A 27,842-nucleotide genomic window follows, 5' to 3' on the forward strand; every position below is an offset into this window, starting at 1 on the left:
TTATTACTCACAATAATCACAGAAGCCAGGGAGTCAGCAAGTTCTTGAGCCAGTTCCCCAGCTCTGGTTTCCACAGGGCCACTCGAAGGGGACCAGGTGACCCTTGCACATACAGCTGTTTGCACAGCAGGGGAGGAACCTGGAGTGTAGGGAACCCGAATCTTTCACAGTGGGCAATAAGCCTGCCTGACCTTTTCCCCAGAGGGAACCAGTATTTTTATTACAGTGGACAGGAAGCATGCCTATCCTTTGATTTGAAGAGAGACACTATCTCTACCTTTCAAAACTGTTCTTCCTACAGACGTTCTTGAAATGATAGCCCAGAATGAAGGGTGGCCAAGGCCTCTGTTTGCAAGATGGGAATAAAGACGGGAGACTCGTGAAGAATTGTCTCCTAATAGTGACAACAAAATGTAATGTGTGTGATCGCTTCTCGGACTTTTGGCTAAGATCAAGTGAAATGCAACGTGTGTTTCAGCCCTGGGTTAAGAAAGAAAACAGCTTTAAAGGACATTGTTGGGAAAATTGGGGACATTTTGATATGGAATATAGGTTATATAATTGCACCAATGTTAAATTCCCTCAGTATGATCGCAGTATTGTGGTTCCATATCATCTTTCTTCTTAGGAGGTACCGCTGAAGAGTTTTGGGGCAAAGGAGCATGATGTTTACCACCAATTTTTACATGGTTTAGCAAAACACAAAACAAAATAAACAGCACACACACACATACACGAGAGAGACAGAGAGAGAGAGAGAGAGAGAGATCCGATGTGTCAACACCCAACAAACCCAAATGGTGTTTGGCTTTTCATTATATTATTCTTGCAAAAATTCAGGGGGACCCAGCTTCCCCCAAGAACACAGCTGGCTCTTGGCCAAGCCTGGCTGGAGGCGAACTTCTTCTGACTTTAAGGACTGTGTTTTCACTACACTCAGTCTCTGATTTTATCCCTGCCCTGGCTTAATTAAGTGCTCTAAAGACATAAATAGGCTTTTTGTTTACTCAAGCTCGGGAGAAGCTGGCAGAAAAGGCCTTTTCAGCTGCAAGCTGCTTACAGCCAGAAGGTGTGAAGCGGTGAGTTTCCAGCCAGGAAGAAGCCTCTCAGCCGTGGGCGTCTTTGCCCGGAGCTGTGAGGTGACTCCAGCAGCCCACTGTGGAATGGGAACGGGAGGGGCTGTGGGAAGACACGGCAGGATGCCGCGCGGCAGACCCTCAGAACCGCTTTCATCGCTCCCTGAAAGCACTGGGAATCCGGACGCTGTCCTGGACACACACAGACAAATGGCAGCAGAACGTATGCCCAGGTCAAAGGCACTTTGAATTCATTTTGTCCCCGCTTCCCTGTCTTAGTAGGGCAGGTGGTCAAGAGCTGGTTTTATGAGTGGACACCCAGGGCATGGGCCCTGACCCCCAGACAGCTGCCCAGCAAAGGCGGGCTGCAGGCTCTGAGAGGACCCGGGCTAAAAATGAAGAGGTGAGTCACTGCTGGAGCTCTGAACAGGCGCGGACGTCTGTGACACAGCTGGGGACTGAGCAAGGGCACTGCGGAAAAGTCCCACGGGTGAGACGGGCCACCAGGGAACATGCGACTCCCTGGGACAGGGAGGCATCCCCCAGCCAGGGACCAGGACCGGGCCTGCTGAGGATGCACAGTCCCAAGTCTCACGGTCATACAGTCACCTGGGCCTTCACTCTGAAACATTTGATCACATGCCGGCTGGACAGCTCAGACAGGGCCTATGTGGAGCGTGTGATCAAGAAGCCGCTCTTCTTGGCTCTGTTCTCGCCGCCCCTTTGAACGCCTCCACTTCAAGTTCTTCTGTGGCTACTTTCAAACCCTCAGTGATGTTCAGTGTTATTTCTGCATGCCTTAAAAATAGGCAAGGGCCTGGGATGCTCCCTTTGAAAGACAGACTTTGCTGACACTGCAGTTCTCTTATCTTTTCTTCTTCTAAAAAGTGTATATCCGTATGTGTGTGTGCACGCGTGTGGGTGTAGGTGTGTAGATGTGTGTATACGTGTGTGAGTACATATGTGTATGTGTATGTATGCGAATGTGGGTTAGTGTGTATATTTGTGTGTCCATGTATGTGCATTTGCATATGTGTGCATATATGCGTGTGTATTTGTGTTTATGTGTATATGTGTCTACATGTGTGTATGTATGTACATGTATGTATGTGTATACACATGTGTATGCGCATATGTATATTTATGTATTTGTGTGTATATGTGTGCTCGTGTGTACACATGTGTATTGTGCATGCATCTGTATGTGTGTATATTTGTGTGTTTATGTGTATATATGTGTTTATGTGTGTACATGTATATGTGTGTGTGCATATGTGTGGTTGTATATGTATGTGTGTATGTATGTGTGCATATGTGTTTATGTGCATGTAGAAGTGTGTGTGTGTATCTAAATGTATTGATTATCTTGGTGATTTCACACAGCAAGGCATGAAGTGCGGTGATTAGAGCAGGGCCCAGCTGAGCCTGAGGAAATTTCCCTGGCACCATGCCGAGGGCTCAGCTTGTGCCTGGTGCACCTGGCAGCATACCCTTAACATGCTTATATTTAATCTTCATTCACTAGCTTTATTATCATCCCTGCTTTATGGATGGGGACACTGAGGCACAGAAAGGGCAGGGCAGTTGCCCAGATCACACAGCCGGGACATGGTAGGGCCAGGATTCAAACCCAGGCAACCGAGTGTGCACATGGCAAGAAGACCCCTTCCTTGTCTGGGCATCTCCTTGGAAGGCGAGCGGCCTCCAGTGCTCTCAGATGGCCTTGTTTCAGGGCTCTCTCTGCAGGTTACAGAAAGGCTTTGTTGTCAGGCGTGACAACCTCCATCCTCCTGCCGCCATGTCACAATCCACTGGGACCCACTGGCAGCCTCCCCTACGTCCATCCTAGCAGCCTCCAGTGTGGCTTTCTACTTAGGGTAGGCTGTGTGACCTCAGGCACTTAACCTCTCTGAGTCTCCATGACTCCATCTGCTTTATTTATTTATTATTTATCTTTTATTTTATTAATTTATTTTTTTGAGTTGGAGTCTCACTCTATTGCCCAGGCTGGAGTGCAGTGGCATGATCTTGGCTCACTGCAGCCTCCGTTTCCCAGGTTCAAGTGATTCTCCTGCCTCAGCCTCCTGTGTAGCTGGGATTACAGGTGTGCACCACCGCACCTGGCTAATTTTTGTACTTTTGGTAGAGACGGAGTTTCATCATGTTGGCCAGGCTGGTGTCAAACTCCTGACCTCAGCTGATCCACGCACCTTGGCCTCCCAAAGTGCTGGGATTAGAGGCGCGAGCCCCCATTCCTGGCCTGCTTTATTTTAAAATGGAAATAATATGCAGCCAGGGTTCAAGTGCACGATGGTGCGTGTGCAGAGCTCTGTCAGCTGCCCAGGAATGCGCAGCCCTACCTCTAGGAGGCTTCTTCAATGCTGCTTGGAACAAGTGGATAATGGCTCTCCATGAAAAAGCCTTTTTTTCTCGATGCCTTTCCCTCTGGCCTTGCTTGCAAAGTTGAGCTTCCCCCACACAAAGCAGCCTGGGAAAATCCCCCTGATGTGGGAGTGCTTGGGGGGCCCTGGGCTGGGGCTTGGGGTTACCCCAGGTCACTTTTCTTTCTTCTTCAACATGTGCTTTTAAAAGCCAGTGACTTCAGAAGCTTGTAGAGGAAGGCCTTCCTCCCCAGGGGTGTGCGGTAAAGGGGTCTTCCCTTCTCCCCTTCTCTCCAACACGGGACCCACTCTTTACAACCCCTTGTCAGAGATACCCCAATACCTCTTTTCTATTAAATACCTACTTTCTCTGCCCAATTTCTCTCTGCCTCCAAACTCTCCACTCTTTACTCCAGCTTTGTTTATGTGTATATATGTGTATATGTGAGGAACTTTGGAAGCAATTTGGATCAGATCATTCTTTACCTGCTTCAAAACCTCTGCAGATTCTCCCATCCCTGGCAGATAAAGCCCCAATCCCCTGGCACAGCATAAGTTCCTCCGTAGACCTGGCACCTCCTTCCCTCTGCCCTTTCCTCCAGCTCTGGGCCTGGAGCAGGTACCCCGATCTTGAAAGACCCCCTTTTCTGCTCCTCAAACCTCACATTTCAGGGGCTCAAGCCCCTTTTCCTCCTGAGACTGGCCGCAAGAGCCTCCTGCCCTGCCCACTGCCTAGCCCCTGGCTCCAATGGATTTATGGAAATTTCGGCCTTTCCTCCCGTCTTTGACATTTGCAGACCATCTGGTACTGTGAGAAATAGAAGCTTCCACAGTACTGGCTTTCAGTTGAGGGGCGGTCCCCAGCCCGCAGCAGGATCCGAATAGGTCAGAGGTCACGGTCACTGGGGCCGTCAGTGTGGGCTGCTGTCTGGGGGTTTGACATTTGTGATGCACTCATGTTCTGCCTGCCGTCTGGCGCGCACACATCTCCAACCATCAACCACATAGGGCAGCCTGTTTCAGGGGCAACTTCCAGAACCCAGGTGGGCATAGTCATGAAGGCACTCTTGATAAGTGGGCTTCTAGATCAAGATGAATGGCACGAGGGGGACAGGATTAGTAGAGTGGGGCAAGAGAATTTCAGGACATCCCCCAAACACAGAAATCACCACAAATGATATTTTGCTGCAACGTTTTAAAAGTCAAAATGGATGCAAACAGTTCAAGAGGAACAAAACATCAACATTTTATTTTATTTTAAGACAGAGTCTTGCTCTGTTGCACAGGCTGGAGTGCAATGGCATGACCTCGGCTCACTGCAACCTCCACCTCCTGAGTTCAAGCAATTCTCCTGCCTCAGCCTCCTGAGTAGCTGGGATAACAGGCGCCTGCCACCATGCCTGGCTAATTTTTTGTTATTTTTAGTAGAGACAGAGTTTCACCATGTTGGCCAGGCTGGTCTTAAACTCCTGACCTCAGGTGATCCACCCACCTCAGCCTCCCAAAGTGCTGGGATTACAGGCGTGAGCCACCACACCAGGCCTCAAAATATCAACATTTTAAATAAAGACAGAGGAACCCTGCAATTTTGAAACTCTACCTTGCCCGCATTCTGCCCTGCCCTTGGTAGCTATTGTGGCCAAGGGGTCATTAGTCCCTGAGATAAGAGGAAATTAGTTCTTGCCAAAGACTTTCTCCAGGGAAGCAGAAGACTACTGGGGCTGGCTGGGTGGGCATTTGGGAAACGTTAGTTTCCATGTGTCTGTGTTCCAGAAAGAAGCCCCTCCCCCCGCCACTTTCATCCTAGTCAGTGACAGCAGTTCAGTCACTCATTCTGGTCAAGTGGCTCAAGGGCTGAAGAAGGCCTGTCTTGCCTAAGAATTGAAGCAAATGGAATCCTATTTTGTTGTCCTATTTTGTTTTTTTCCAGAATGTTCCAGATATTCAAACCTCTGGTTAGTTCTGTTTGGGGAGCAGACTTCCAGCGTTCTTTCCTGGGAGATATGGAAATGGGCTGTAAATTCACCTGGTGACAGGTGCATGCCTGTCACCCTGTGGGCTCTCCGGAAGGGGCCCCACCCTCTATCAGTGTCTGGCATACACCTTACTCCCGCTGCTGCAGGGCCTGCGCCCTGCTGTTCCCTCCACATGGTGGGCTAATTCTCACTGCTTGGCTATTCAGATCTTATCTTTAAAAATCGCCTCCTCCAAGAAGCCTTCCCTGAACACCCCAAGCCTTAAGTTGTCCCTTTGGCTATTCTTGGTTGCAGCACCTCGTTAAGTTCCTTCCCTTAGACTCACAGCCTTAGCTTCCTGGTACATTGACAGCCTCCCTCATCAGACTGGGTCCTCCACAGGCCAGGGGCCTGCTGTCTTACACGCGCCTTCTGAGGTCCGGCCGAGGCTGGGTGCAGAATGGGAGCCTGAGAGCATCTTCAAAGTGCTGCCCTCAGTTTGGGGGTGTCCAAAGAGCGGATTCTGACACCCGGCTTCCCGCCCCTGATCTTGGGCTTTCTGCTCTCAGCAGAATGGAAATGAGTGTGCCGTGCACACTTTCACCCTTCCTGGAGTCTCCCTCTGGTCTCTTTGCCCTATTAGCCTCTCCCACATTCCTGCTTTTCAAAGCAGTCCGTGGACACCCCCAGCTGCCCCGCTTGCAGAATGGAAGGATGGCTCCTCAGGAGTGAGGTGGGGGGCGTCTGTGTGGCTGGGCGCTGGAAGTGCGGAGACGCCTTGCCAGGCATCTGATAAGAAAACAGTAAGGAAAGGAAACACGTGTTCTTCTCTCTTGGGAGGAAGGAAAAGAAGGGAAAGACGAGCAGGACCCTTGTTCATGAGCAAGGACCTGCCCGGAAACATGCAGGAACCGCCAGATGCCTGGGGATTCCCGGAAGTGCTTCTCATCGCCGCCGCCGCCCCCCACCCACAAGTTCCCCCCAAAGCTTTCCACCCTCAAGGCCCAAAGAGCTGGCCCTGGTTGTGCGGGTAACGGAGACGCCAGTACTAGGGCGATGGTGGCACTCCTCCCCATCGATTGTAAGTTACAGAGAAAAAGAAAACTTCTCTAAAATAAAGTTTCTCAAGCTGCTTTTATTGGGACTTCAAATGAGACTGAGAAAACCTCCAAGCGCACCACGAAATCGGATGATGATGATGATGACTCGTATTTCTTGGGATGACTTGGGGACCCCACAAGGCACCCTCGGTGCGCGGGTGTGGTGCTTGTTTCGGGAGTGAGGGACACATGCGCCTCGTGGGACTCCGGCTGCTGGCTGGGCGCGCAGTCCCCTGGAGCGGGAGGGCCTCGGCAGAGGCGCCGGCCCGGGGCGGTTGCCCACCGCGCAGGCCGGGGCGGGGAGAGGAAGGGGGAGGAGGAGGCGCCTAGAAAAAGAGGCGCGGGCCGGGGAGGTGCGGAGAGGGCCGGGCGGCGACGTGCGCCTCGGGGCTGGGCCGGCCTGCGGGACCGCAGCGCAGCGCGGAGGCGAGGCCGGGCCCGGCGGGCGGGCGCCGCGGAGGGCCGAGGGCCGCGGCGCTGGCAGGAGCGCGGCCCGCGGCGACGAGCAGGCTGCAGGCCCGCGGGGATCGGGGGCGCAGGGGTCGCCGGGCCTGATCGCCGCCTCTCGCGGTGCCCGAAAGTTCCCGGGCGCGCAGCCCTCGCCCCGCCGCCGCCTGCCCCGTGCCTCGGAGCGCGGTGGAGAAGCCCCCGGAGGAGCGGGGGACCCGCGCCCCGCGCCCCCCAGACATGGTGGGCCACCTGCATCTGCAGGGCATGGAGGACAACCTGAAGGAGCAGGGCCGGGAGGGCTTGCTGGACAGCCCCGACTCCGGGCTGCCCCCTAGCCCCAGCCCCAGCCCACCCTTCTACTCCCTGGCGCCCGGTATCCTCGACGCGCGCGCGGGGGGCGCCGGCGCCTCCTCGGAGCCCCCGGGACCCAGCGAGGCAAGAGCGGTAAGGAGGCGCTCTCGCTCCCAAATGGAGGACCGCGCGGGCGGGTGGGTGAGGGTTGCCCCTCGAGACGCGCGCTACTGTAGAAGCAGGACCGACCTCCTCCTCTCCCTGCCCCGCAGCCACGAAGGTGGCCAGTGACAGCCACGCTTCTCAGGTGGGGACCAGGGTGTGTGGGGGGAGGAGGTCCAGGCTGACCCCTGAACCTGGAGACCGCTCCCTGGCGGTAGGCCTCCCTCCAGAGTGATTCTTCCTATTGTCAGTAATAATGGGGGGCTCACGGGGCGGGGTGAAGGACAGTCCGAAATTCCCAAAGAAGTTGGCTGCTGGCTAGGTGGGCTTGCGCCCAGAGGCCCGGCATGTTGAGACATCCGGACCCGGCCCCTCTGCTGCTCCGGGTGCCCTGTTTACTGTCCGGGCGCTGCCAACGTGAAAGCCTTTTCTTTCTTTGTTTTTTTAAATAACCAAATCCAGACAGGATCCCTTCCTTCTCGGGATGTTAAGGCATGTTGACGTGGAGCTTAGGCGGGAGGGGGAGGCTGGAACCCCGGGTCAGGAAACTCAGGAGTTTGTCTCCTGCCAGACTAAGCCCAGCCTAGGGGTGGACTCCGGTGGGGACCCAGCTTGGCGCCTGGCCTGAGACTGGGCGCCCCCCTGGCAGGCGGGGAAGCATGTGGGCCCAGCGGGCGCCTTTGCAGCTTGAGGAAATGACAAGTTGAAATGAGTGATCGCCCATCCCTGCCCGCTCTCTGGCTGCGCCCTGCCCACCTTAACAGCTTTTCTGCTGGGGCGTGTGTGCTGGCTCCACTCCCCTTTCCTGGGGCCCCAGGGATATGCCTGGCACTCACAGGGCAAAAAAGGCCTCTCTCCCCAGCTGAAAATCCTCCTCCCCACAGCAGAAAGGAGCGGCTCCCCGCCTCAAGCCTCAGGACATGACCTTCATGCGTGCCTTGCTTGTTTCTTCCCCTGGTGGGTCCCAAACTTGGCCGCCAATTGGAATCACTTGGAGAATCTTTAAAACCTACCCACACTCACCGCCCAGGTAGTCTCACTGAACTGATAGGGGTGCAGCTGGGCATCAGGAGAGTCTGTCTCCCTGGGTGATTGTGCTGTTTAGCCAAGTCTAGGAGTCACTATCTTAGACCAACTCATGCAGCGAATTTTAACTTTGGTCTCTTTATGGGAGCCTGGCGGGTGGAAGGGGCGGTGAGGACTTCCAGGAGTTGATAGAGGTGACCAGGGCTGTTTGCAGTGAACCTGATCTTGCTGTCGAAAGGGGACCAGCTTTCCTGCCAGCGCGTCTGGGATTTGGCACCGTCACACATTTGGGCTGCACAGGTTGGGACTGAATCCCCGTGGTGCCTTGCACAGTGGGGCTTGGAGAAAAAGGACGGAAAACCGCCTTCTCCTTGGTTCCTTCCGTGACCCAGAAGCCTCCTTACAGAGGGTTTTCTGGAAGCGTTCTCTGCCATCCGGGCCAGCCCGTGGCTGCCGCAAGAATAGCATGGCTGGCTTACTTGTCTTGGCTGTTCTACTTGACTTTATTTTTTCCCCTTCCTGCTCACTGGATGCCAGGTATGGAACTGTGTTGCCCTGATCTTTTAATTTGGCTTAAAAGCAAAGCCCGGGGCTGTTTCCTCATGGGTAATGATACTTGGCATTTAGATAGCTCACACCTTGTGCCAGGACAACTGTCCTAAGCTCTTTATTTACATCAATTCATTTAATTTTTCACTATATTCCCATGAAGCCTACACTCCAATTAGCCCCGTTTTCCAGAGGTGGAAGCCAAGACACAGAGGAGGTTAGCAACCTGCCCAAAGTTGCCCAGCCAGGAAGCGGCTGTGCTGGGCCTGGCTGCAGAGTCTGCCCTTCAACCTCGTATTATACCCCTTTGCACTGTGCAACTAATTAACTACCTGTGATTTTTTTTTTTTTTTTTTGGAAAACAAAATGCCTGTGTACCTACCGGGTTTGAAGGGCTGCTTTTAATAAAAGGGAGAAAGGATTGCCTGGCGCCCCCCTCTTCTCAGCTTTGGGGCTTGCCACTGTGGCCATGCCCAACCACCCCTCGCCAATCCCGCAGGGCACCCCACCCCTGCGGGGCACCCCATCTCCCCGTTAACTCCTGCTGAACTTTGCTGAGTACTCGCTGACGACTCTGGGAGAGTGCTTTTTAGGTGCAAATATCGGCACCCCATATTGTCTCAGGACAAAGAGGCGGAAACCTTTGATGCGCCTCACGCAGCTGATGCTTTCCAACACCCAGGGAAGAGGCTGGGGTGAGCCAGGAAGAGGCTGGGGTGAGCCCTGCTGGGTTTCCATGTGACCCTCAGGTTCAGACTGCGTTTGGCAGGGTGGGTGTCTTTGTTCCAGTATCCAGTGACCGACACCACCTTTCTGATCAAAGTTGGTGGCATATGCCTCAGCTGCTGGGATAGACTGCAGTCCTGCCCCCAGATCTAAGCCACTGAGGTCCTCACCACCTTGTCACCTACTTTAGGAGGTTGGACGGACATGCATGCATGTTAAACCTGCCTACGCTTCACTTCATTAAAGAGGCCCCCCACTTGGTTTGAATAAAAGCTGGACTTGCCTCCTGGATGCTCCCCACCCATTGAGGCAGGGTATCTGGGAAGCGGCTGGCTGCAAGATCAATCCCCAAGACATCAAAGGCCTTGGGGGCCAGGCTGGATATGAATGAACCCGGTCCCCACTCACCAGGGGCTTTTCGTGCTCACTGTTGGAGCAAAGGTGGGAACGTTCCCAATCACTCCCAAGCCAGTCGAAGAGCTGGGAATCAGGCATTGGTCCCCCCAGAACTTACTGAGCACCTACTGTGTGTCGCACTCTGTTTGGGGCCTTAGAGGACACAGCAGTGAACAAGATGCTGACGGTCCCTGCCCTCATGAACTGGCATCCTAGCGGAAGAGACACAGCCACCAGCTGAAATATGTGCGGCAGCAGCAGGTGGATGGAGAAGTGCCCTTAAGGCCAGAAGCTGGGTGAGAAGTGAGCTTTAGGCAGGTGGACAGGGAGGTGATGGGTAACAGAAACCCACACACACTTAGGGTACGAACTTTACAGTGCTAGGTCTGAGGTGTGCTCCGTCCAAGAGAATGGCACGTGTAAAGGTTTTGAGGCAGGAGTAAGCCAGGCTTGGCCTGCTTGGGTGATGGGTGCACCAAAATCTCAGAAATCACCACTAAAGAACTTACGCATGTAACCAAATGCCTCAGGAGCCACAGAGGCAGGGGCCGCTGGAGGGGCTGGGAGAGGCGAGGTCAGTGACTTCTAGGTGAAGCTGAGGCCAAAAATTAAAATTCCATTTGGTCTTTTAAAAAGTACTTGTGACTGTTCTATTTTTATTTTTAAAAAGGCATCATGAGCTTCCACACTCCCCAAATTAGAAACTCAAATGAAAGAGTTGAGTGAGGAGGGTGCCCGTGTGGGACGCAGAAGGTGGCCCTTTTGCATCAGTGTAGGGCGTGTCTCCATGCGGGTGGGGACTTGTCTCCTGCATGGCCCAGAACAGCAGAGCCTGCCCACTGGCCTGGTGGTCATTCAGCCCACCGTCAGCTGCATTCAGCCCACAAATGTTTTTAAATTTATTTTTTAATGTTTTATTTCCATAGGTTTTGGGAGAACAGGTGGTATTTGGTTACATGAGTAAGTTCTTTAGTGGTGATTTGTGAGATTTTGATGCACCCATTACCCAAGCAATATACACTGAATCCAATTGGTAGTCTTTTATCCCTCACCCCCTCCCACCCTTTCCCCTGAGTCCCCAAAGTCCATTGTATCATTCTTATGCCTTTGCATCCTCATAGCTTAGCTCCCACTTATAAGTGAGAAATACAGTATTTGGTTTTCCATTCCTGAGTTACTTCACTTAGAATAATGGTCTCCAATTCCATCCAGGTTGCTGCAAATGCCATTATTTCATTCCTTTTTATGGCTGAGTAGTATTCCATGGTGTATATATACCACAATTTCTTTATCTACTCTTTGATTGATGAGCATTTGTCAGCCCACAGATGTTTAAAGCTGGGTGGGTGAGGGACACAGCTGAGCAGGACAGATGCTGCCTCTGCTGCCTGTGAGCTCCCAGGGCCAGGACTGTGACTGCAGATTGAGCAAACACCCATACCCTTCTTCTCCCCCCCACCCTGCCCGACAGAGCTGTGGGCATTTAGGGGTTGGCATCGTGGAGGAGTGAGGATGACTTTGAGGCAGACCTATCTCCGCAAGTGAATATGGAGAGTTTGGAGAAGTAGCCCTGTGTCATCTTACTGCACTCAGGGAGACTGAAAGTGGCATTTGGGATCTTACATTGTGTTCTCTGGGGTGCATGTTCAAATAAACAGCCCCCCTATGGCAGGCAAAGGACTCAGCCTGTTATGGGGCAATGGCAGGTGGTGACAGATCTGAGCTGTTGCCACTTCCCAGATGCAGAGATGGGGCCTCTGGCCCTGGACTGCACCCACAGCTGGTGGCCTGGGCTCTGTCACCTTCAGGGCTCCCTCCCTCCATCCAGTCTCTCCCAGTCTGTTTATGCAGTGGGTGGATTTCTGAAGAGTGTACGTGAGAACTTCCCTAAGGAAGATGTGCTGGATCCCTGGACCCAGATTCCAAGAGAAGCCCATCCCTGAAAACTCCCTGGGGGTGCCCAGCTCTTTGAGACCGCCTGTGGTCTCAGCCATCCCTTTGGACCTTGGCTGGGACCCTTGGGACTCTTGGATTTTCTCATTTCTGCTTCTTGTCTGTAATGGTGAAACTGAGTATGACAGAGGAGGGAGAAGGGAGCTAGTGAGGTAGTGCTGGGGTTGGGAAGGAAGGAAGGAAGGAAGGATGGATGGATGGATGGATGGATAGATGGATGGATAGATGGATGGATGGATGGACAGAAGAATGGATGGATGGATGGATGAGCAAATAAATAGAAGGATGGATGGATGGATGGAGGATGGATGGATGGATGGATGGATGGATGGACGGACGGACGGAAGGGTGTATGGATGGATGGATGCATGGATGGGTGGATGGATGGATGATGAATGGATGAACAGATGGCTGAACAGATGGACTTAGGAAAACAGGGATCAGCCCCCACGGCCCGCTGGCAGGCTCACAAGTGTGTTCCTGTGAAGGTGTCTGAGCAAGCTAAGGTGGAAGACAGCCAGTATGTCAGGACAAGGTGGGAGGGAGGAGCCTGTTTGCAGAAAGGGAGGCTGTGAGGAGGGAGAGGAGAGAAAGGAAAGCCGGAAGCCCTGGCGCCTCCTTCCAGCCGCGTCTGCTCAATCCCAGGCCTCCAGCGGAAATTCAGCAAAGCGTCTGACAGCCCTGGTCTCGAGGGCAGGCTTACCCAGCTGAGAAACTAAGCTATATATGTAGCTCTAGCATGAAAAGAAGACAGACAGGCTCATGGCCTTCCAGGTGCTCTGGAAACAAGGGAGCCCCCTGCATGGGGAAAATGCTGCCAGACAGACTGGGGGCAGCTTTCCTGGGGGCAGCTTTCCTGGGGGCAGGTGTGGTCTGTCCTGTGTGCCCTCCAGTGCTCGGCCTCCCTGTGGGGCACGGTACGGGAACCGCAGACACCTCCTGGTGTGCCATCTGTATCTTAGGATGCGCAGGAATCCAGAGGGGATATTTGTCCACCTTGCAGCAAATCCTTTCTAAGGGCAGGATCTGGGCTCGCTGTTCTTTGTGTACAGAGACAGGGGTCCCTGTCTGGGAGGCCGCCTGGCCATTGTGAGTGGTATCTTTGAGAACGGACAGTGTTCTGAGTGTCGGGGGGAAGGGGGAGACCCTGCCCGAAGTGATTCTTGCGCCCTAGGTTGGTGGCCCCCATTCTGTTATTGGCTGGCAGAGCTGTGGCTCCCCGCACTCATTTCTCAGAGCTGCCGTGACAAAGTGCCACAGACTCGGTGGCTTAACATTGAAGAAATTCATCCTCTCACAGTTCCGGAGGCCAACAAGTCTGAAATCAAGCTGCTGGCAGAGGCACACTCCTCTGGAGGCTCTCGGCGGGGGGCATCCGTCCCACCTGCCTCTCCCAGCTACTGGCCGCATCACGCCAGTCTCTGCCTCTGTCTTGATGCGGCCTTGTCTCTGTGTGTGTCCCCATGTCCAGATATCCCTCTTCCTATAAAGACACCAGTCCTTGGATCAGGGTCCACCCTGATCTAATCTGACCTTGTCTTAACTTGATCACATGTGCAAAGACCCTCTTTCCAAATAAAGTCACAGTTGCAGGTACCAGGGTTCAGGACTTGAACTTACCTTTGTGGGGGACACAAGGCAGGCCACACCCGTCTTGCTGACTTGGGTGCATCTGGCCTGCCCATCTCAGGAGGGAGCCCAGCCGGAGCACCGCCTCCAAGCTGTGACGTTTCTCACCGTTTGCTCACCGTTTCTCTGCTTTGGCTGTCAGATCCTGGGCCCGTGGGTTCCTTGCTGGGCCCTTGATAGTTCTTGGCTCTCCAGGGAGCAGCCTGACCCACTCAGGGTCTCCTGGGATCCCCCACAAGCAGACTGTGTCCTTCCGACAATCACATTCAGGTGCCCCGTTGTGTCACGTTGGGGGAGACTGAGAAAGACCCACCCCTGCCCCAGGATTCGCCAATAGCCAAGGCTGTCATCAGAAGGGTGGGAATTCTTGGTGCTTAAATGCCCCCTCCTTGGTTCATCTTCCTCATGGGTGATGGTCAAGGTTAACATTAGCCCAGCCCGTGTGCTTTGGTCTCAGATTCCCTGTGTATATCCCAGACAATCAAGTTCTGACAGCACCGGAGGTTCTCACCGCCAGGGAGATCAGGAGCTGAGCTCAGGGGAAGCTGTTGCAAGGCTCCATGTGGCTTTGGCAAGGACGCCTCTCCTGCGGCCCGCGTGGGGCTCCCTGGCTGTCCTGCTGTCTCTAGGAGCAGCAATGGGAGGGCTCTGGGTACCTCCTCCCGCCTCCCACTCCTGCACTGATGGGCCGCTAGTTGGCTCCTGTGTGAAAGCTCATGGTTCAGTGAACTGAGCCGTAGTATCTGTGGATGGCCTTGTGTCATCCAGGCTGTGCCTTCCTGTGAGTCCCCGCCCAGCCAGGCCCAGACTCCAGGTCTGGCCGGCTGTCACCGTGAGGCACTGAGCTCTCGACAGCAGAGCGGCTATCTTTCTTCACCGGCCCATGGGCTATGGCCTGTGTAGCAGCCAGGAAGGTGGGGAGCTCCGAAGAGCCCCTGTGTACTTTGACTTCCAGCCAGTGAGTGTCCATCCCCGCCCAGCGGCTCCCGGGGAAGGCTCCTGGGCCAAGCGAGTGGGGCCTGGTGGGCCCTTGGCGAGTGTCCACAGGACCCAGCACCCTCCAGGGCCTGTCCTGTCCCCCACACCGTCCTGCTGCCCAGGAGCCTGGGAGTAAGCCCAGCCTCCCCAGGCTACAACAGGCTTGCCCTGGACCCTGGAAGGAGCTAGGAACCTGGGCTTGGGCCAGCTCTGTTTTCCCTCCTAGTGGGGAGGGAAGGATGGCATCTGGGTGACTCTCCCGTGTGCCTGAGACTCACTCGTTTTCCCCTGTCCCGACATCCCAGAGCTTCAAGGTGGATGCTGAGCCCACTAGGAAACCGCCAGCTTGTGCCTTGGGCATCCCTGATGGGCCCCCAGCCCCAGAGTGTGGGCCTTGCTGACGGCACAGCCTCGTTTCACAGATGAGCAAACCGAGGCAGCCAAGGGTATCTCACCGGATTCTGTCTAGACCAGAACAGGAGCCTGGGCCTGTGGGAGGGCACTGGAGCCTGATGGACCAGCTGAGGATGGCAGTGGGGAGCGGGTCTAGGGGCTTCCTGTGCTCAAGGTGGCCGCACGGCCAAGGCAGGTGAGCAGTGACAGGTCCCGTGTGCGTATGCTCGACTCCTTCCCTGGCCCTCCCCTGCCCTGCCAGCCCCCATGGGACTGTGTGTGACCCAGTTTTCGGGAGTATCTCGCTCCCGCGTGGCTGGAAAGTCGGACTTCCAGGCGGCAGCCTGCCTTCTTGACCGCGAGAGGCACTTCCCTTGCCCACTCCCCAGGCTGGCTGGAGTCCGCGAGGCGCCACGACCATTTCGACGTTCAAATAGCCCTGCAGCCAGAAAGACGAAGCTCCGAGCCTCCAGTTGAACTGGTGGCTGCCACCACCTTCCCTTGGCGTCTGGCCCTGCCGCTCTGTGGGAGTGTCCTGGGCCTTGGCGGGGACTGCCTAAGCCGTCTCACCACCCAGGCCCGCTGGACGCCAGCCTGCATTGGTCTGGGCTTCCACAGCTTCTGGTGTCTCCTGGGCAGCACGCTTCCAGCTTGGGTGGATTTTGGTGTTTTTTCAGCGGGACCCTTTGGCAAATGGTGCCCAGAGCTCTGGCTTCCCGGGCCAGCCTGTGAAGTAGGCCTTGTCTACTGCTGGCAGCCAGGTGGGGAGCGGGACCCGGCGGAAGGCGGCTGCCTTTGTCGGCGCCCACGCTCCAGGTGTGACGGTATCCGGAGGGTTTGGCAGTGTCTTCATTCTGCGTGCACCAAGGAGAGATGCTGGGGCGGGGGCTCTGCCACAGCACAAAGGCTTTGCCTCTGAAATAAGCCCCTCCCTGCTCGATGGGTGAGGAGTTAGCCTTTCCTGGCAGCACACGGGTGGGTAACGCCAGCAGCAGGCTGCCTCTCTCTCCCTCCAGCCCTTCCACCTGTCTGGACAGAAGAAACACCTCCCTAAACCTTAGTGCCCATGTTAACATCCCCTTCCACACGCTGTCGTCCTCTCCTCTCCCCTGTGGCTTCACATCACCCCCTCTTGCGGGAGAAGGGCCCTGGGGTTCCTGTGCCTCATCTCACTCCCACCGGGCCCAGCACACAGTAGGTGCTCAGCAAACAAACACCTGCACACACTTGGGAAAATGCCAAGCTTCAGATAACATTTTTTGGGAAGTGTGTATTATTTCTAGAAACATGGAGTCATATAGAGTCTTGCAGCTGGGGTCAGTGTTGACTGAACGGTGAGCCATAGAAGATGATGATGGGCCTGTCTTGTCACTGCCTTGTTTTTGTGAAGTGACTGTCCTGAAATGATGCCTGCTTGCTCCCAAAAGTAAGGAGAAGTGTTGTTTTAGGTTCGAAGGCTGTGAGCTCTACCTCTGTCCAGAGAGGCGCTTCCACCCCAGACCTTCCTGGGAGAGAAGGATCCCTGCTGTGGGTGCACTGGCACCCAGTGCCACCCCTGGGCTGGGCGCTGTTCCACATCGCTGCCAACTCTGACCCAGCCGCACCGAAGCCTGGGAGGCGGGTCCTCCTATCGCCCCACTTCAGAGACGCGGAGGCTGTGGGGGCCCAGAGACGGGAAGTCATTGGCCCGAGTCACACAGCTTAGTAGTCTCTCATGGCTGCTGCAGCCAGTTACCAAACACAGAGTGGCTTTGAACTGCGGGAATTTGTTGTCATGTTCCAGCTCTGGAGGTCAGGAGTCCCAGAATCAAAGTGTCGGCAGGGCTGGTTCCTTCTGGAGGCTCAGAGAGAGTCCGTTCCTGTGCCTGTTCTGGCTCGTAGAGGGGCCTGTGCTCCTTGGCTTGCGGCCCCTTCCTCCTCATCAAAGCCAGCAACACAGCATCTTCTGGCCTCTCTCCGACTCTGACCCCCTGGAACGCTGTGACGACATCGGGCCCACCTGGGTGACCCAGGACCGTATCCCGTCTCAGAATCCTTAATCACATCTGCAGAGTCCCTTTTGCAGATATTCCCAGGTCCTGGGGATTAGGATGTGGACAGCTTTGGGGGCCGTTGTTCAGCATGCCACAGCCAGGCAGGGAGCAGCTGCCTCTCTTTTGGGCCACTCACTCTGTGTCAATGCCAGGGAGAGATGGGGCCACCTCGAGGCCGTCTGCTGGGGGCTTCCGTCCTCTGCCTGTGGTCCTCAGCCCGTGTGCTGGGGTGACTGTGACTAGCAGGGATGAGGCTGCTGGTGATGTTTGTCCACAGGCTGCTGCCAGACTTGAAGACAGGCAAGGGCCCAGCCTCGGGGCTCTCCGGACTGGGGCAGGGGCTGCTTTGCAGGTGTGAGCCTCCCCTCCCCATATTACAGGGACGGAGAGGTGCTGGGCCCTGGGCTTAGAGGTGATAAGGACTCCAGCCTTAGGGAGCTGCTTCTCCAGGGGTGACAGAAACACAAAGGGGTTACTGCAGTGGAGGCCAGTAGATGGGAGCTCCTGTGTCCCCACAGAGGACGCCCCTAAGAGTTGGAGCGGACTCTGAGTTGGCTCTCGCCAGGCCAAGTGAGAAGGAGCCAGTGCAGCAGGGAACACAGGCAGCCTCGGGTCACAGACAAGGGGACGAGAGAGAAACAGGCAGAGGTCCCCAGTGGGAAGCCTTGAGCCCGTGTCAGGGGAGCTTGGAGCTGAGGGGGCAGTGATAGGACAGGCCCCTGGGCATGAAAAGCAGTGGAGGAACGAGGGTGAGGGCCCGGGCCCTGGAGCCACACCACCAGCGTCCAGCGCTGGTCTGCCTCTTCCAGCTGTGTGGCCTTGGGCAAATGACTTTGCCACTCTGGGCCTTGGTTTCCACATCTGGCAAATGGGGGTGCTGCCAGCAGCTGTGTGCTGGGGTTTTTATAAGGATCAGAGGAGTAGGATATGTGGCGAGTGCCCAGAATGCTGCCCGGCACCGTGAGAGCGCAAAAAGCTCTCCATCCTCATTGTCCAGGCAGGTATGGGGGTGGCAGGAAGGGGACAGATGTAGGAAATATCAAGCCAGGCCCGGGCAGGACGTGGCTCTGAGTTCATGGTTTCCGCTCGGTCGGCCCTCTACTCCCTCTGCCCGAGGCCGGTGTGCATGTGGTCGCCACGGTTACAGGCACCAGCCTGGAGGAATAGGGTCCCCACCGCCTGCTGTCCCCCATGGGAGCCAGCTGCCCCCTCTTCAGCCAAGAACAAAGCACCGAGCCTCACCGTGCACTAGACGCTGGGCTGTAGGGGATGGAGACCGTGCCTCCCCATCCACGGGGGCATCATAATCTAGGTAGGGCCAGAGAGCAGGGAGAGGGCCGCAAACCTAGAAATCAATGCGCAAGCAAAACCTGCTGAGTGCCATGTCCCAGTGGCAGTGGTCAGGGAGGTGTCACGGCCACTGTGCACGGTGCCTCACTGCCTCAGTCCCCAGTGGCCACGAACCCTGGCTGCCCACGGCTGGCAGCTCTCCCACTTCCTAGAGAGCTGTCCTTGGGGGAAAGAGAGCTTCTTCCCCCAGGAGTGGGGCAGCCAGTGGCCAGCAGCCCGCTGTCCCAGGTGGGACCAGTGCTGGGGCAGCCACACTCCTGTGCCTCTGGTGTGATGGGGCCCAGCTGGTCACAGCTGTGCCCCCGCCTTGCCTGGTTGACACCTGCTTGGCCCCTCTCTCCCATTCCCCTGGGAGGACTCCACCAATAAACTGGTTTCACAAGCCATCCCCAGTCCCTGATCAAGATGGGAGGAGGCCAGGCCGGGGACCCACGGTGGTCTCAGCCAGCCCCGGCGCCTTCATGGAGGGCTGGGAGGCACAGGCCCTAGGGTTCGCTCCTGTCTTGATTTTTAGCATGTGGACTTTTTGTGTGCTCTTCCTAGAGCCGCTGTAAAAAACAAACAAACAAACAAAACTGCCACAAACTGGGGTGTTTGAGACAATAGAACTCTATTCTTGCACAGTTCTGGAGGCCAGAGTTCCAATCCAGGTGTGGGCAGGGCCACACTGCTTCCGAGGGCCCCAGGGGAGGCTCCTTCCCGCCTCGCTGGCTCCTGGCGGCTCCAGGTGCTCCTTGGCTTGTGGCTGCGCCCCTGCCATCCCTGCCTCCACGTTGTCCCTGTGCATCTGCGTCCGCTTTTTTTTTTTTTTTTTAAACAGAATCTCGCTCCGTTGCCCAGGCTGGAGTGCAATGGTGCGATCTCGTCACACTGCAACCTCTGCCTCCTGGGTTCAGGCGATCCTCCTGCCTCAGCCTCCCTAGTAGCTGGGATTACAGGTATGAGCCACCACGCCTGGCTAATTTTTGTGTTTTTAGTAGAGACGGGGTTTCACTGTGTTGGCCAGGCTAGTCTCGAACTCCTGACCTCAGGTGATCCACCCACCTCGGCCTCCTAAAGGATTATAGGCGTGAGCCACGGCTTCCATCCTGTGTCCACTCTTGTAGGGACACCAGTCATTGGCTTTAGGGCCCACTCTCCTCCGAGATGACCTCATCTCAGGAGCCTCAATTCCATCTGCAAAGGCCCTATTCCAAATAAGATCCCGTTCACAGGGTCTGTGTGGACATGGGGTTTGGGGGGGGGACCCTATTTGACCCACACTGCCCTTGTCCTTGGGAAGCTACCTCTGGCTGTGTGTTTGGTGTCCATGCCTTGACCCTCGCTGCTTCTCTCAAGGACCTCTGTGGGTCCATCTCGTCCTGGCCACACTGGGCCATGTCCCATCTCCCAGGGAGAGGGTCTGCATGTTTGAGACCAGACTGTGACCTCCCTTGGGTCCCTGCCTCTACCCCAGGCACCTCCAGCCCTCCCCATTTTGACACAGGCAGACAGAGCCAGGGGCAAACCCAGGACCTGCCCAGCCAGCGGCCTGAGTGGCTCTGAGGAGAGCAGAGCCATTGATGGGTCCATCTTGGGGGCCTTTTCTTTGTGGGCCTCTGCACACAGCATGCAGTGGTCATTTGGGGCTGGGGCTGGCCTGCTGGCTGGAACCTCACCCACAGCCTGCATCCCCCTAGGGCAGCCTGTGCAGGGTGCTTGCTGAGACCGTGAGCGTGTTCTGGATCTGCCCCGGCCAGTGCGACAGCTGCCAGTGTGTAGCAGGTGTGACTGAGGAATATAACGAGGACTGCTGAATTGTAATGAATTTAAGTTGAACAGCCCCATGCGGCTAGTGGCCTCTGTATTAGAAGCCCTAGAACAGGGTCCCAGGGTGGCCTGCATGCCACGGGGAGGCAGGGCTGAGGGCGTGTGGGTGTCCTGGGTGCTGTTTGTGGCTGTGTGGCCCCGGTGCCCAATGTGGGGGGCGCCAGGACCTGTGGGCCCTGGGGCCACAGTGAACTCGGCTTCACCCCTCAGATCACGTCCCAAGTGGCACTGCACAGGGAAGCCCTCCCTGATTACCTGGTGGTCAAACCCTTCTCGTGCCCTCATCACCCTGATGATCACAGCCCTCCCGACAGTTGGCATCTTAGTCCATTGGTGGGGCATTGGTGAGAGTAGTAGCGGATTCAGGCAGCAATCTCCGATGAGGTGAGGAGACCCTCTCTGTTTATCACCGTAGCAGCAGTTCAGAGTGCAGTGCCGGCACACAGCAGCTGCACAGTGAGTGAGCTGAATGGAAGACGTTCTGCCGTGGCTGCGAGCATCTCTTCGAATCTACACTCATGCTTTCTCCAAAGCTATGCTATTCATACGCTCTGGGTCTATTATTCATAACCTCAGTGATGAACAAGCTATCTGAAAAAATAGGCGGGTTATTTAAAGCCCTGCCCTTCACCTCCCTGAGCCCTTGATGTGGGCACATGTAGTTCCAGCACAGGTCCTAGGGAGCGGCCTTGTCGTGCCCCCTGCTATCCCAGCATAGGCTAGTCAGCCGGGGGGATGCCTCGTAACAAACATCCCCAATCTCAATGGCATCAAACAGCAAGGGCTTCTTTCTGGCTCTTACTGTGTGTTCCTCACGGGTTGGCCGTGACTTGAGTGTCACAGCAACACCTCAAGGAGAACATCTAGGGCTGCCTTAAAAGGCTTTAGGGGCCAGGCGTGGTGGCTCACGCCCCCAGTTCCAGCTCTTTGGGAGGCCAAGGTAGGAGGATCACTTGAGCCCAGGAATTTGAGATCAGCCTGGGCAACATAGTGAGATCCTGTCTCTGCAAAAATTGTTTTTTAAATTGGCTGGGGCATGGTGGCATGCACCTGTAGTGCCAGCTGTGTGGGAGGCTGAGGTGGGAGGATCGCCTGAGCCCAGGAGGTCAGGGCTGCAGGGAGCCGTGATTGTACCACTGCACTCACGCCTGGGTGACAGAAAGAGACCCTGTCTCAAAAAATAAAAAATAAATAAAAAATAAAAGGCTTTAGAAGCAGGGCCTACTGGCCCTGCCCTAAGTGAAACCTCTACTTCAAGACGCTCGTTTTGCTGGGCTGGGCCTGAAGGACCCCCACGTGTAGATGGACAGGGTTTTCTTGGGTAGGTGGAAGAGGGGAAAGGCCTGTGAGGCTGAGTCTGGCAGGGAACCCTTCAGGAGGGAAGAGTAGGGGAGGGGAGGGCAGAAGTGTCACCGTGTTGGCATGAGGAAAGGCTGCAGAGGCCAGAGGTCTGTGTTTTCAGAATCAGTTTGGGGCTGAACCAGCGGCTGAGCTGGGGGGAGGGTGAGGTGGGCCGCAGGATGGGGTGGGGGTCCTTAGGCCACTTCCTGTGAGGAGCATTGGGCAGGGGCATGTCCCTGATGGTCTTTGCTTCCACAGGGAGTGGAATTTTGGGACAGACTTTAAAACAGACCAGAGAAAGAACTTCCCAGCGTGGAGCTGTGGGGTGGATTTGGGAGGGGAACAGAGAGTGCTTTCTTTGTGTCTGTCTGAAGGGGCTCTTTCTGAAGGGACTGTGGATGGCTTCTTTTCCCATAGAACCCTCTTTCCCCACCTTGCCAAGATTCTTCCAGCTGCAAGTGACAGAAAGGCAGCTCAAATGGTCTGAAGCCTCCCTCAAAATGGATTTGCTGGTGCTCACAACTGAGGGACAGTTTCAGGCGTGGCTTGATCCAGGCATTTGAACAATGTTGAAAAGACTTGATCTTTCACCGTCTTTGACTCCTGCTCTCCTTAGTGTAGCTCCATTTCCGCATGGTTTCCAACCCCCCAGCCCACATTCTTAGCCCCCACAGCGGGGCTGTCTCCACAGCTCTGGAGGAGAACCTGGGTAGCTCTCATTGGCCCAGTGTGGGTTACATGCCCATGTCTAATCCAGTCCCTGTCTTCAGGGAGATGTGGTGCCATTTCTAGAAGATGTGGATGCTGGCTAGGCCCACCCTGCTCTCCTGCAGACATCTGCCATTCTGATCAGCTTCCTGTGTCCCTCTACAGGCCTGGCCAGCTCCCACCTGTCTGTCCCTCCCTGGCAGGTGTGCCACAGACACAGATGTGGTGGGGTCTCTACCCCTCTGGAGGTTACCTGAGCCTTGGGTGGCATCAGGAAAGGCTCGGAACCCTTTCTCCAGGCCGAGGATGGTTTCAGCCCCGCAAACAGCACCGAGGGACCCCAGTTCTCCAGGGCTCTGAGCTGGGCTCCGGGGTGGGTGTGGCCTGGAGGTTGCAGTGAGAGGCCATGACCACACCCCTTGCTGAGATCTGGGAGCCGGGGGCAGGCTGGTGGTGGGGACTGGGACCCCTGATTCAGACCCCTGAATGCCTGGATCCCACGGAGGAGCTCTGGGGTGGCCTTCCTGATGGGCCCCACGAAACAGCTTCCAGACCAAGCCAGGGCCAGAGGGTGTCAGGTGCTCCTATGTGCCCAGCAGGGAGCTGAGGCCACTGCGACAAGGAGCTGCGTAACCCTGCGCCCCTGACTCTCCCCACAGCCCTCCTCCCGACTCCCAAACCCCCCGGCGCCGGAGATGAGGCCCCGCATGCTGCCAGTGTTCTTTGGGGAGAGCATCAAGGTGAACCCGGAACCCACGCGTGAGATCCGGTGAGTGGGCCGTGGGCTCTGTGTGGGAGGAGGGGGCGGGGGGTTGGGTCTGGTCCTGACTGTCTTGTGGGATGGGGGTGGGAACTAGGCCAGGCTGGGGCTCAGGAGGCTCCCTACCCTCGAGGCGGCCCCTCTGGTGCTGCCGTCTGGGGAGGATGGCCGTGTCTTAGCCAGAGACAAAACTGATTTTAAGAGACTCTGACCCCAAAGGACGCTCTGTATCCACCCCATGCCCCCACCCCAGGCCTATTCAGCCATTTCCCATTTCCCCATTTCCCGTCTGCTCCAACAGGCTTTCATTTTAAATCCAACCTCTCAGAAAAATTGGAAAATTATAAACATAACCACTTGTGCACCCTAACTCTCCCTCCCTTCTCCTGCCCGAGCCAGACTTTTTTTTTTTTTTTTTTTTTTTTTGAGACGGAGTCTCGCTCTGCCGCCCAGGCTGGAGTGCAGTGGCCGGATCTCAGCTCACTGCAAGCTCCGCCTCCCGGGTTTACGCCATTCTCCTGCCTCAGCCTCCTGCGTAGCTGGGACTACAGGCGCCCGCCACCTCGCCCGGCTAGTTTTTTGTAGTTTTTAGTAGAGACGGGGTTTCACCGTGTTAGCCAGGATGGTCTTGATTTCCTGACCTCGTGATCCGCCCGTCTCGGCCTCCCAAAGTGCTGGGATTACAGGCTTGAGCCACCACGCCCGGCCCAGATTTTTTTTTTTTTTTTTTAGACGAGCTCTCACTGTGTCACCCAGGCTGAAGTGCAGTGGTGGGATCATGGCTCACTGCACCCTCAACCTCCTGGGCTTAAGCAATCCTCCTACCTCAGCCTCCTGAGTAGCTGAGACTACAGGTATGCACCCCCATGCCTGGCTAATTTTTGTATTTTTTTGCAGAGATGGGGTCTCACTATGTTGCCCAGGCTGGTCTCCAGCTCCTGGGCTCAAGTGATCCTCCTGCCTCAGCCTCCTAAAATGCTGGGATTACAGGTGCGAGTCACTGCACCCAGCCCCTGCCAGACTGTTAGGTATTCACAACCAAACCATTCAGGCAACTCAGGCCCCCTTGTCACTCTGTTGTCCAAGAGTTAGAGGACACTGAGCTGCTCCATGTTCTTTGTGACTGTAACTTAGGTTCTTGAGGCCACCCATGAGCTACTGCACTGTAAGTGTACTGGGTGCCCTCCCATGCACATGACATCTTAGGTGGCATGTGAATTGAAATAAGGCACCCCTGCTTGGGAACATCCCATGTCGATTTGCCCTCTTCTGAAGCTGCTGGGGCTCAGGCATCCCGAAGGTGGACTGTGGCATCTGTGATTTTTCCCACGTATCTATGGGGCTGCCTCCATCCGCCTGTCCCTGTCGAGTGGGGCCAACCAAGCATCTGAGACCTACTGCCTGCTGCCCCTGCCAGCCGTGCAATGGTCCCAGGAGACAAACGGGTCCACTTCTAAATTATTTTTTCAATCCCCAAACAGCCTTCACTGCCTGGTTTTTAAAATGCAAGCTACAATTGGATCATCAGAAGCCCAGCGAGGGCGGAGGACGGATGGCTTGACCCTCAGGACCTCTGATGCCTTCACAAGTCTTCTGTGATCACCTCTGGGGGTTCGATGGGGAGAATTCGTTCCCTCCCAGAGCTTGCAGTTTGATTTCCTAAAGCTCTGGACGTGGAACTGGGGGATCCTAGTCAGTGACTCCTCCAGGGCTGTGGAAGGGACTTTTTGGTATTTTGATATAATTTCAAACTTTTTGAAAGGTTGCATGTGCGTCTCAAACAGATTCACGGGTGGTTTATATCTTGCCCTACTTGAGAGGAGATTGGTGACATCCTGCCCTTTAGCCCCCAGATACTTCAGTGTGTCTCCTAAAAACAGGGACATCCTCTTCCATGACAGCAGCATATTGTCAGCATCAGGGAAGTGCACACGGTGACGCCAGCACCCAACCCACACGACACGGCTCAGTTTCACCCGTCATCCCAGTAAGGTCCTTTCCCGGCTTACTTTTTCTCCCCAGTTCAGGATCCAGTTGAGGTCCTTCATTGCGGTTAGCTGTCTTGCCTCTTCAGTCTCTGTGAAGCCAGGACAGTCCCTCAGTCCTTCTCTGACCTTCTTGACCTTGACATTTCAGAGCAGCACACACCCGTTAGGCTTCAGAGCGTCTGCCCAGGGCCCTTTCGTGTCCATGCTGTGCGCAGGGAATCGGGCTGCTCCCCATCCTGGGCTCACTCGGCTTCTCTCCTGTCCTTTCCAGCTGCAACTCCGAGGTCAAGTACGCCTCAGAGAAGCATTTCCAGGACAAGGTCTTCTATGTGCCTGTGCCCACCGTCACAGCCTACAGCGAGACCATTGTGGCGGCACCCAACTGCACGTGGCGCAACTACCGCAGCCAGCTGACCCTGGAGCCACGCCCGCGCGCCCTGCGTTTCCGCAGCACCACCATCATCTTCCCCAAGCATGCCAGGAGCACTTTCCGGACCACCTTGCACTGCAGCCTGGGCCGGCCCAGCTGCTGGTTCACCGCCAGCGTGCAGCTGCAGCTGTGCCAGGACCCTGCCCCCAGCCTCCTGGGCCCTGCCACGCTCTGACGGGGCTGGGGCCGGCCCGGGGTGCTGGAGGAGCCCGGAGCCCTGGGGAGGAGCCGGGAGGACGGACAGGATGAGCTCGGCCTGGCACTCTGGCAGGAGGCAGGCAGGGAGGCTGCCAGGCCAAGGACCTACGTGGAAGGAGGTGGCTCTCGGCTGCCTGCCCTGACTTACAGGCTAGGTGGTGGTCTCCTTGTTTTGGTGTCCAGGACTCAATAACAGCATCTATTTTTTTTAGCACTTAAGCTGGCGAGGCAGCAGTGGCACACACTGTTAGGTGGTGGCCACTTTCAGGATCGGGGAGAAGAACGTGTCCATAGCGTGCTCTTGAAGCAGAGAACAGCCCAGAGCAGTGCGAGGACAGAGGCATCCCAGCCTCAGCTGGTGGGAGTGGCTGCCGCTCCCTGAGAGCCCTGCCACCCCAAGTGTTCCGTGCTGGTGGCCAAGGCCGTGTGTGAGGCAAGAGGGGTGCCTCTCTTCCCTGCTGCTGGCCTGGGGTGTTTCCAAAACAGGCTTTCGCACACATGCAGGTTGCACCGAGAGGTCTGGAGGCCACCTCTGGTGGTTGGCTGAGCCACCTCTGGCGGACGTTGAGCCAGGAGGTTGGACAAAGGCGGGATGCTGATGCCAGGGCTGAAGTTGGTTATATTGGGGGCGGGGAAGGCCTAGAAATACTTTGAGCCATGGCCTTGCCAGTGTCCCATGCCCTCCAGTATTGAAGATTCGGGGCACTGCCTGTCAAAATGGAAAGATTGGTGCTCAGCCTTGGAGCCTCACCTGCAGGGTGTCCCCAGCTAACACCCATCCACGCACCACCTCCAGGACTAGCACCCCTGATGTCAAAACCAAGTGCCCAGCGGACGCGGTGAAGCTCTCGGAAGTGCTGCCACCTGTGTGAGGTCGGGTCTGAACTCGAGGGAGTCGGAGCTCAGCTGTCAGTTTAAAGAGACACTGAGGGGACCAGGTTGCCGCGTCAGCCTGCGCTCCTGTGTGCGATCGATTCTGCAATGACAGCACCTTACTCCTTCCTGCAGCAGGCTCACCCCTGCCCGTGGGATATTGTGGGAGGAACATGAGCCAGACGAAGGCTTGGCTCAGGGCTCCCTGGAACAAGGCAGTGTGCACAGGGAGCTGGGGGAGCCCCCAGCCTGGGGCAGCCCAGCAGGCCGCTGAACAAACAGCCCAGAAGCCGGCACTGTGGCAGGGTGCCGAGGGGATGCCCCTCTGAGCCTTCCTCCCCACTCAGACCCGAACGCACTCCGCAGTTGGGGGCTGCCCCTGCCACGCCCCTGGTAACCCCGACAAGGGGAGGGGAAGGTTCCCTGGGGCTTGAGCTCCCTCTGTGGAGGTGAGGAGGGGAGATTCCGTTCACATCCGGGAGGGGCGAAATGACTGATATATTTTTATGTATCTACACAGAGAGTGCATTTTCTCTCCAGAGATGCTTTCCGGTTAACAAGGGAATAACTTAAGAAATTGATTGATTATCTTAATAAACTGCAAACCCAATGGGACTTCCTCTTCTGTGTGTGAGACCCTCAGCTCCCGCTGGGGTTGGGGAAGGGGAAGACGGGTCTCCAGGCCCCTTTTCCTGTGTGGCCATCACTTTTTTCCCACTCAGATCTTGTGCCCTAAGGAGCCGGCCTCGGCCCTGATCAAAGGAACAAAGAAGGACTTAGCCCCCACCCCTGTAGACAGCCTCAGGGTACACCAGCTCCACCCCAGAGCCAGTTAATAAATGCAGAGGCCTGGGCCCTACCTAGGGACTCAGATCTGGGGGGTAGTTCCTTGGATGGGCCCGGGCACCTGGACTTTTGATGGCGTGCATGTCTTCAGCTCCATATCCCGGCCCTCAGCTCTGGCAAGCCCCTCAACCCGCAGTGCCCCTGGAGAAGAGCCCTGGCTGCCACTGCAGAGCAGGTGGCTGGGACGCACCTTACAATCTGTTTCTCTCCATCTCGCCCTTGGAGAGGCCCCTGGGGCTCCATGGAGATTGTGAGTGCGTCGGGCCACCCAGCAGACAGGACAATGTCCTCAGCGAGTCAGACTGGAAAATCAGACTAGAATTTGCTCCGAGGTTCTGGAGTTGGTGGGGGCAGCGGATAAGGGAGTGTCTTTTGCCACATAGACTGCTGGGGACAGGTCCTCCAAGGGGATGTGTCACAAGAGTGCCATGGTCAGGACTG

At 56.0% G+C, this 27,842-nt stretch overlaps 1 protein-coding gene across 2 annotated transcripts; it reads left to right on the top strand.

Moving 5' to 3' along the window:
* Positions 1-932: 932 nt before the first annotated feature.
* RFLNA (refilin A) lies at positions 933-27,165 on the top strand. 2 transcript variants are annotated; one of them, XM_023206202.1, is made up of 3 exons: positions 933-1,139; positions 22,966-23,075; positions 25,326-27,165. In XM_023206202.1, the coding sequence occupies exons 2-3, from the start codon at positions 23,002-23,004 to the stop codon at positions 25,657-25,659; spliced, it is 408 nt and encodes a 135-aa protein (XP_023061970.1). In that variant the 5' UTR covers positions 933-1,139; positions 22,966-23,001; the 3' UTR covers positions 25,660-27,165. The 2 variants fall into 2 exon arrangements, with proteins under 2 accessions (XP_023061970.1, XP_023061979.2); XM_023206211.2 differs by lacking the exon at positions 933-1,139 and adding an exon at positions 6,870-7,406.
* The last annotated feature ends 677 nt before the right edge of the window (positions 27,166-27,842 follow it).

This window comes from Piliocolobus tephrosceles, chromosome 10, assembly GCF_002776525.5.
Source record: "Piliocolobus tephrosceles isolate RC106 chromosome 10, ASM277652v3, whole genome shotgun sequence".
In the NCBI taxonomy this organism is placed as follows: domain Eukaryota; kingdom Metazoa; phylum Chordata; class Mammalia; order Primates; family Cercopithecidae; genus Piliocolobus; species Piliocolobus tephrosceles.

What these genes read in the sequence shown, in the direction of transcription:
- RFLNA (XM_023206211.2), top strand. Translation starts at nt 7,200, where the DNA reads ATGGTGGGCCACCTGCATCTGCAGGGCATGGAGGACAACCTGAAGGAG. An exon ending in GACCCAGCGAGGCAAGAGCG is followed by an intron (nt 7,407 to 22,965) that starts GTAAGGAGGCGC and finishes CTCTCCCCACAG; the next exon opens with CCCTCCTCCCGACTCCCAAA. An exon ending in GAACCCACGCGTGAGATCCG is followed by an intron (nt 23,076 to 25,325) that starts GTGAGTGGGCCG and finishes TGTCCTTTCCAG; the next exon opens with CTGCAACTCCGAGGTCAAGT.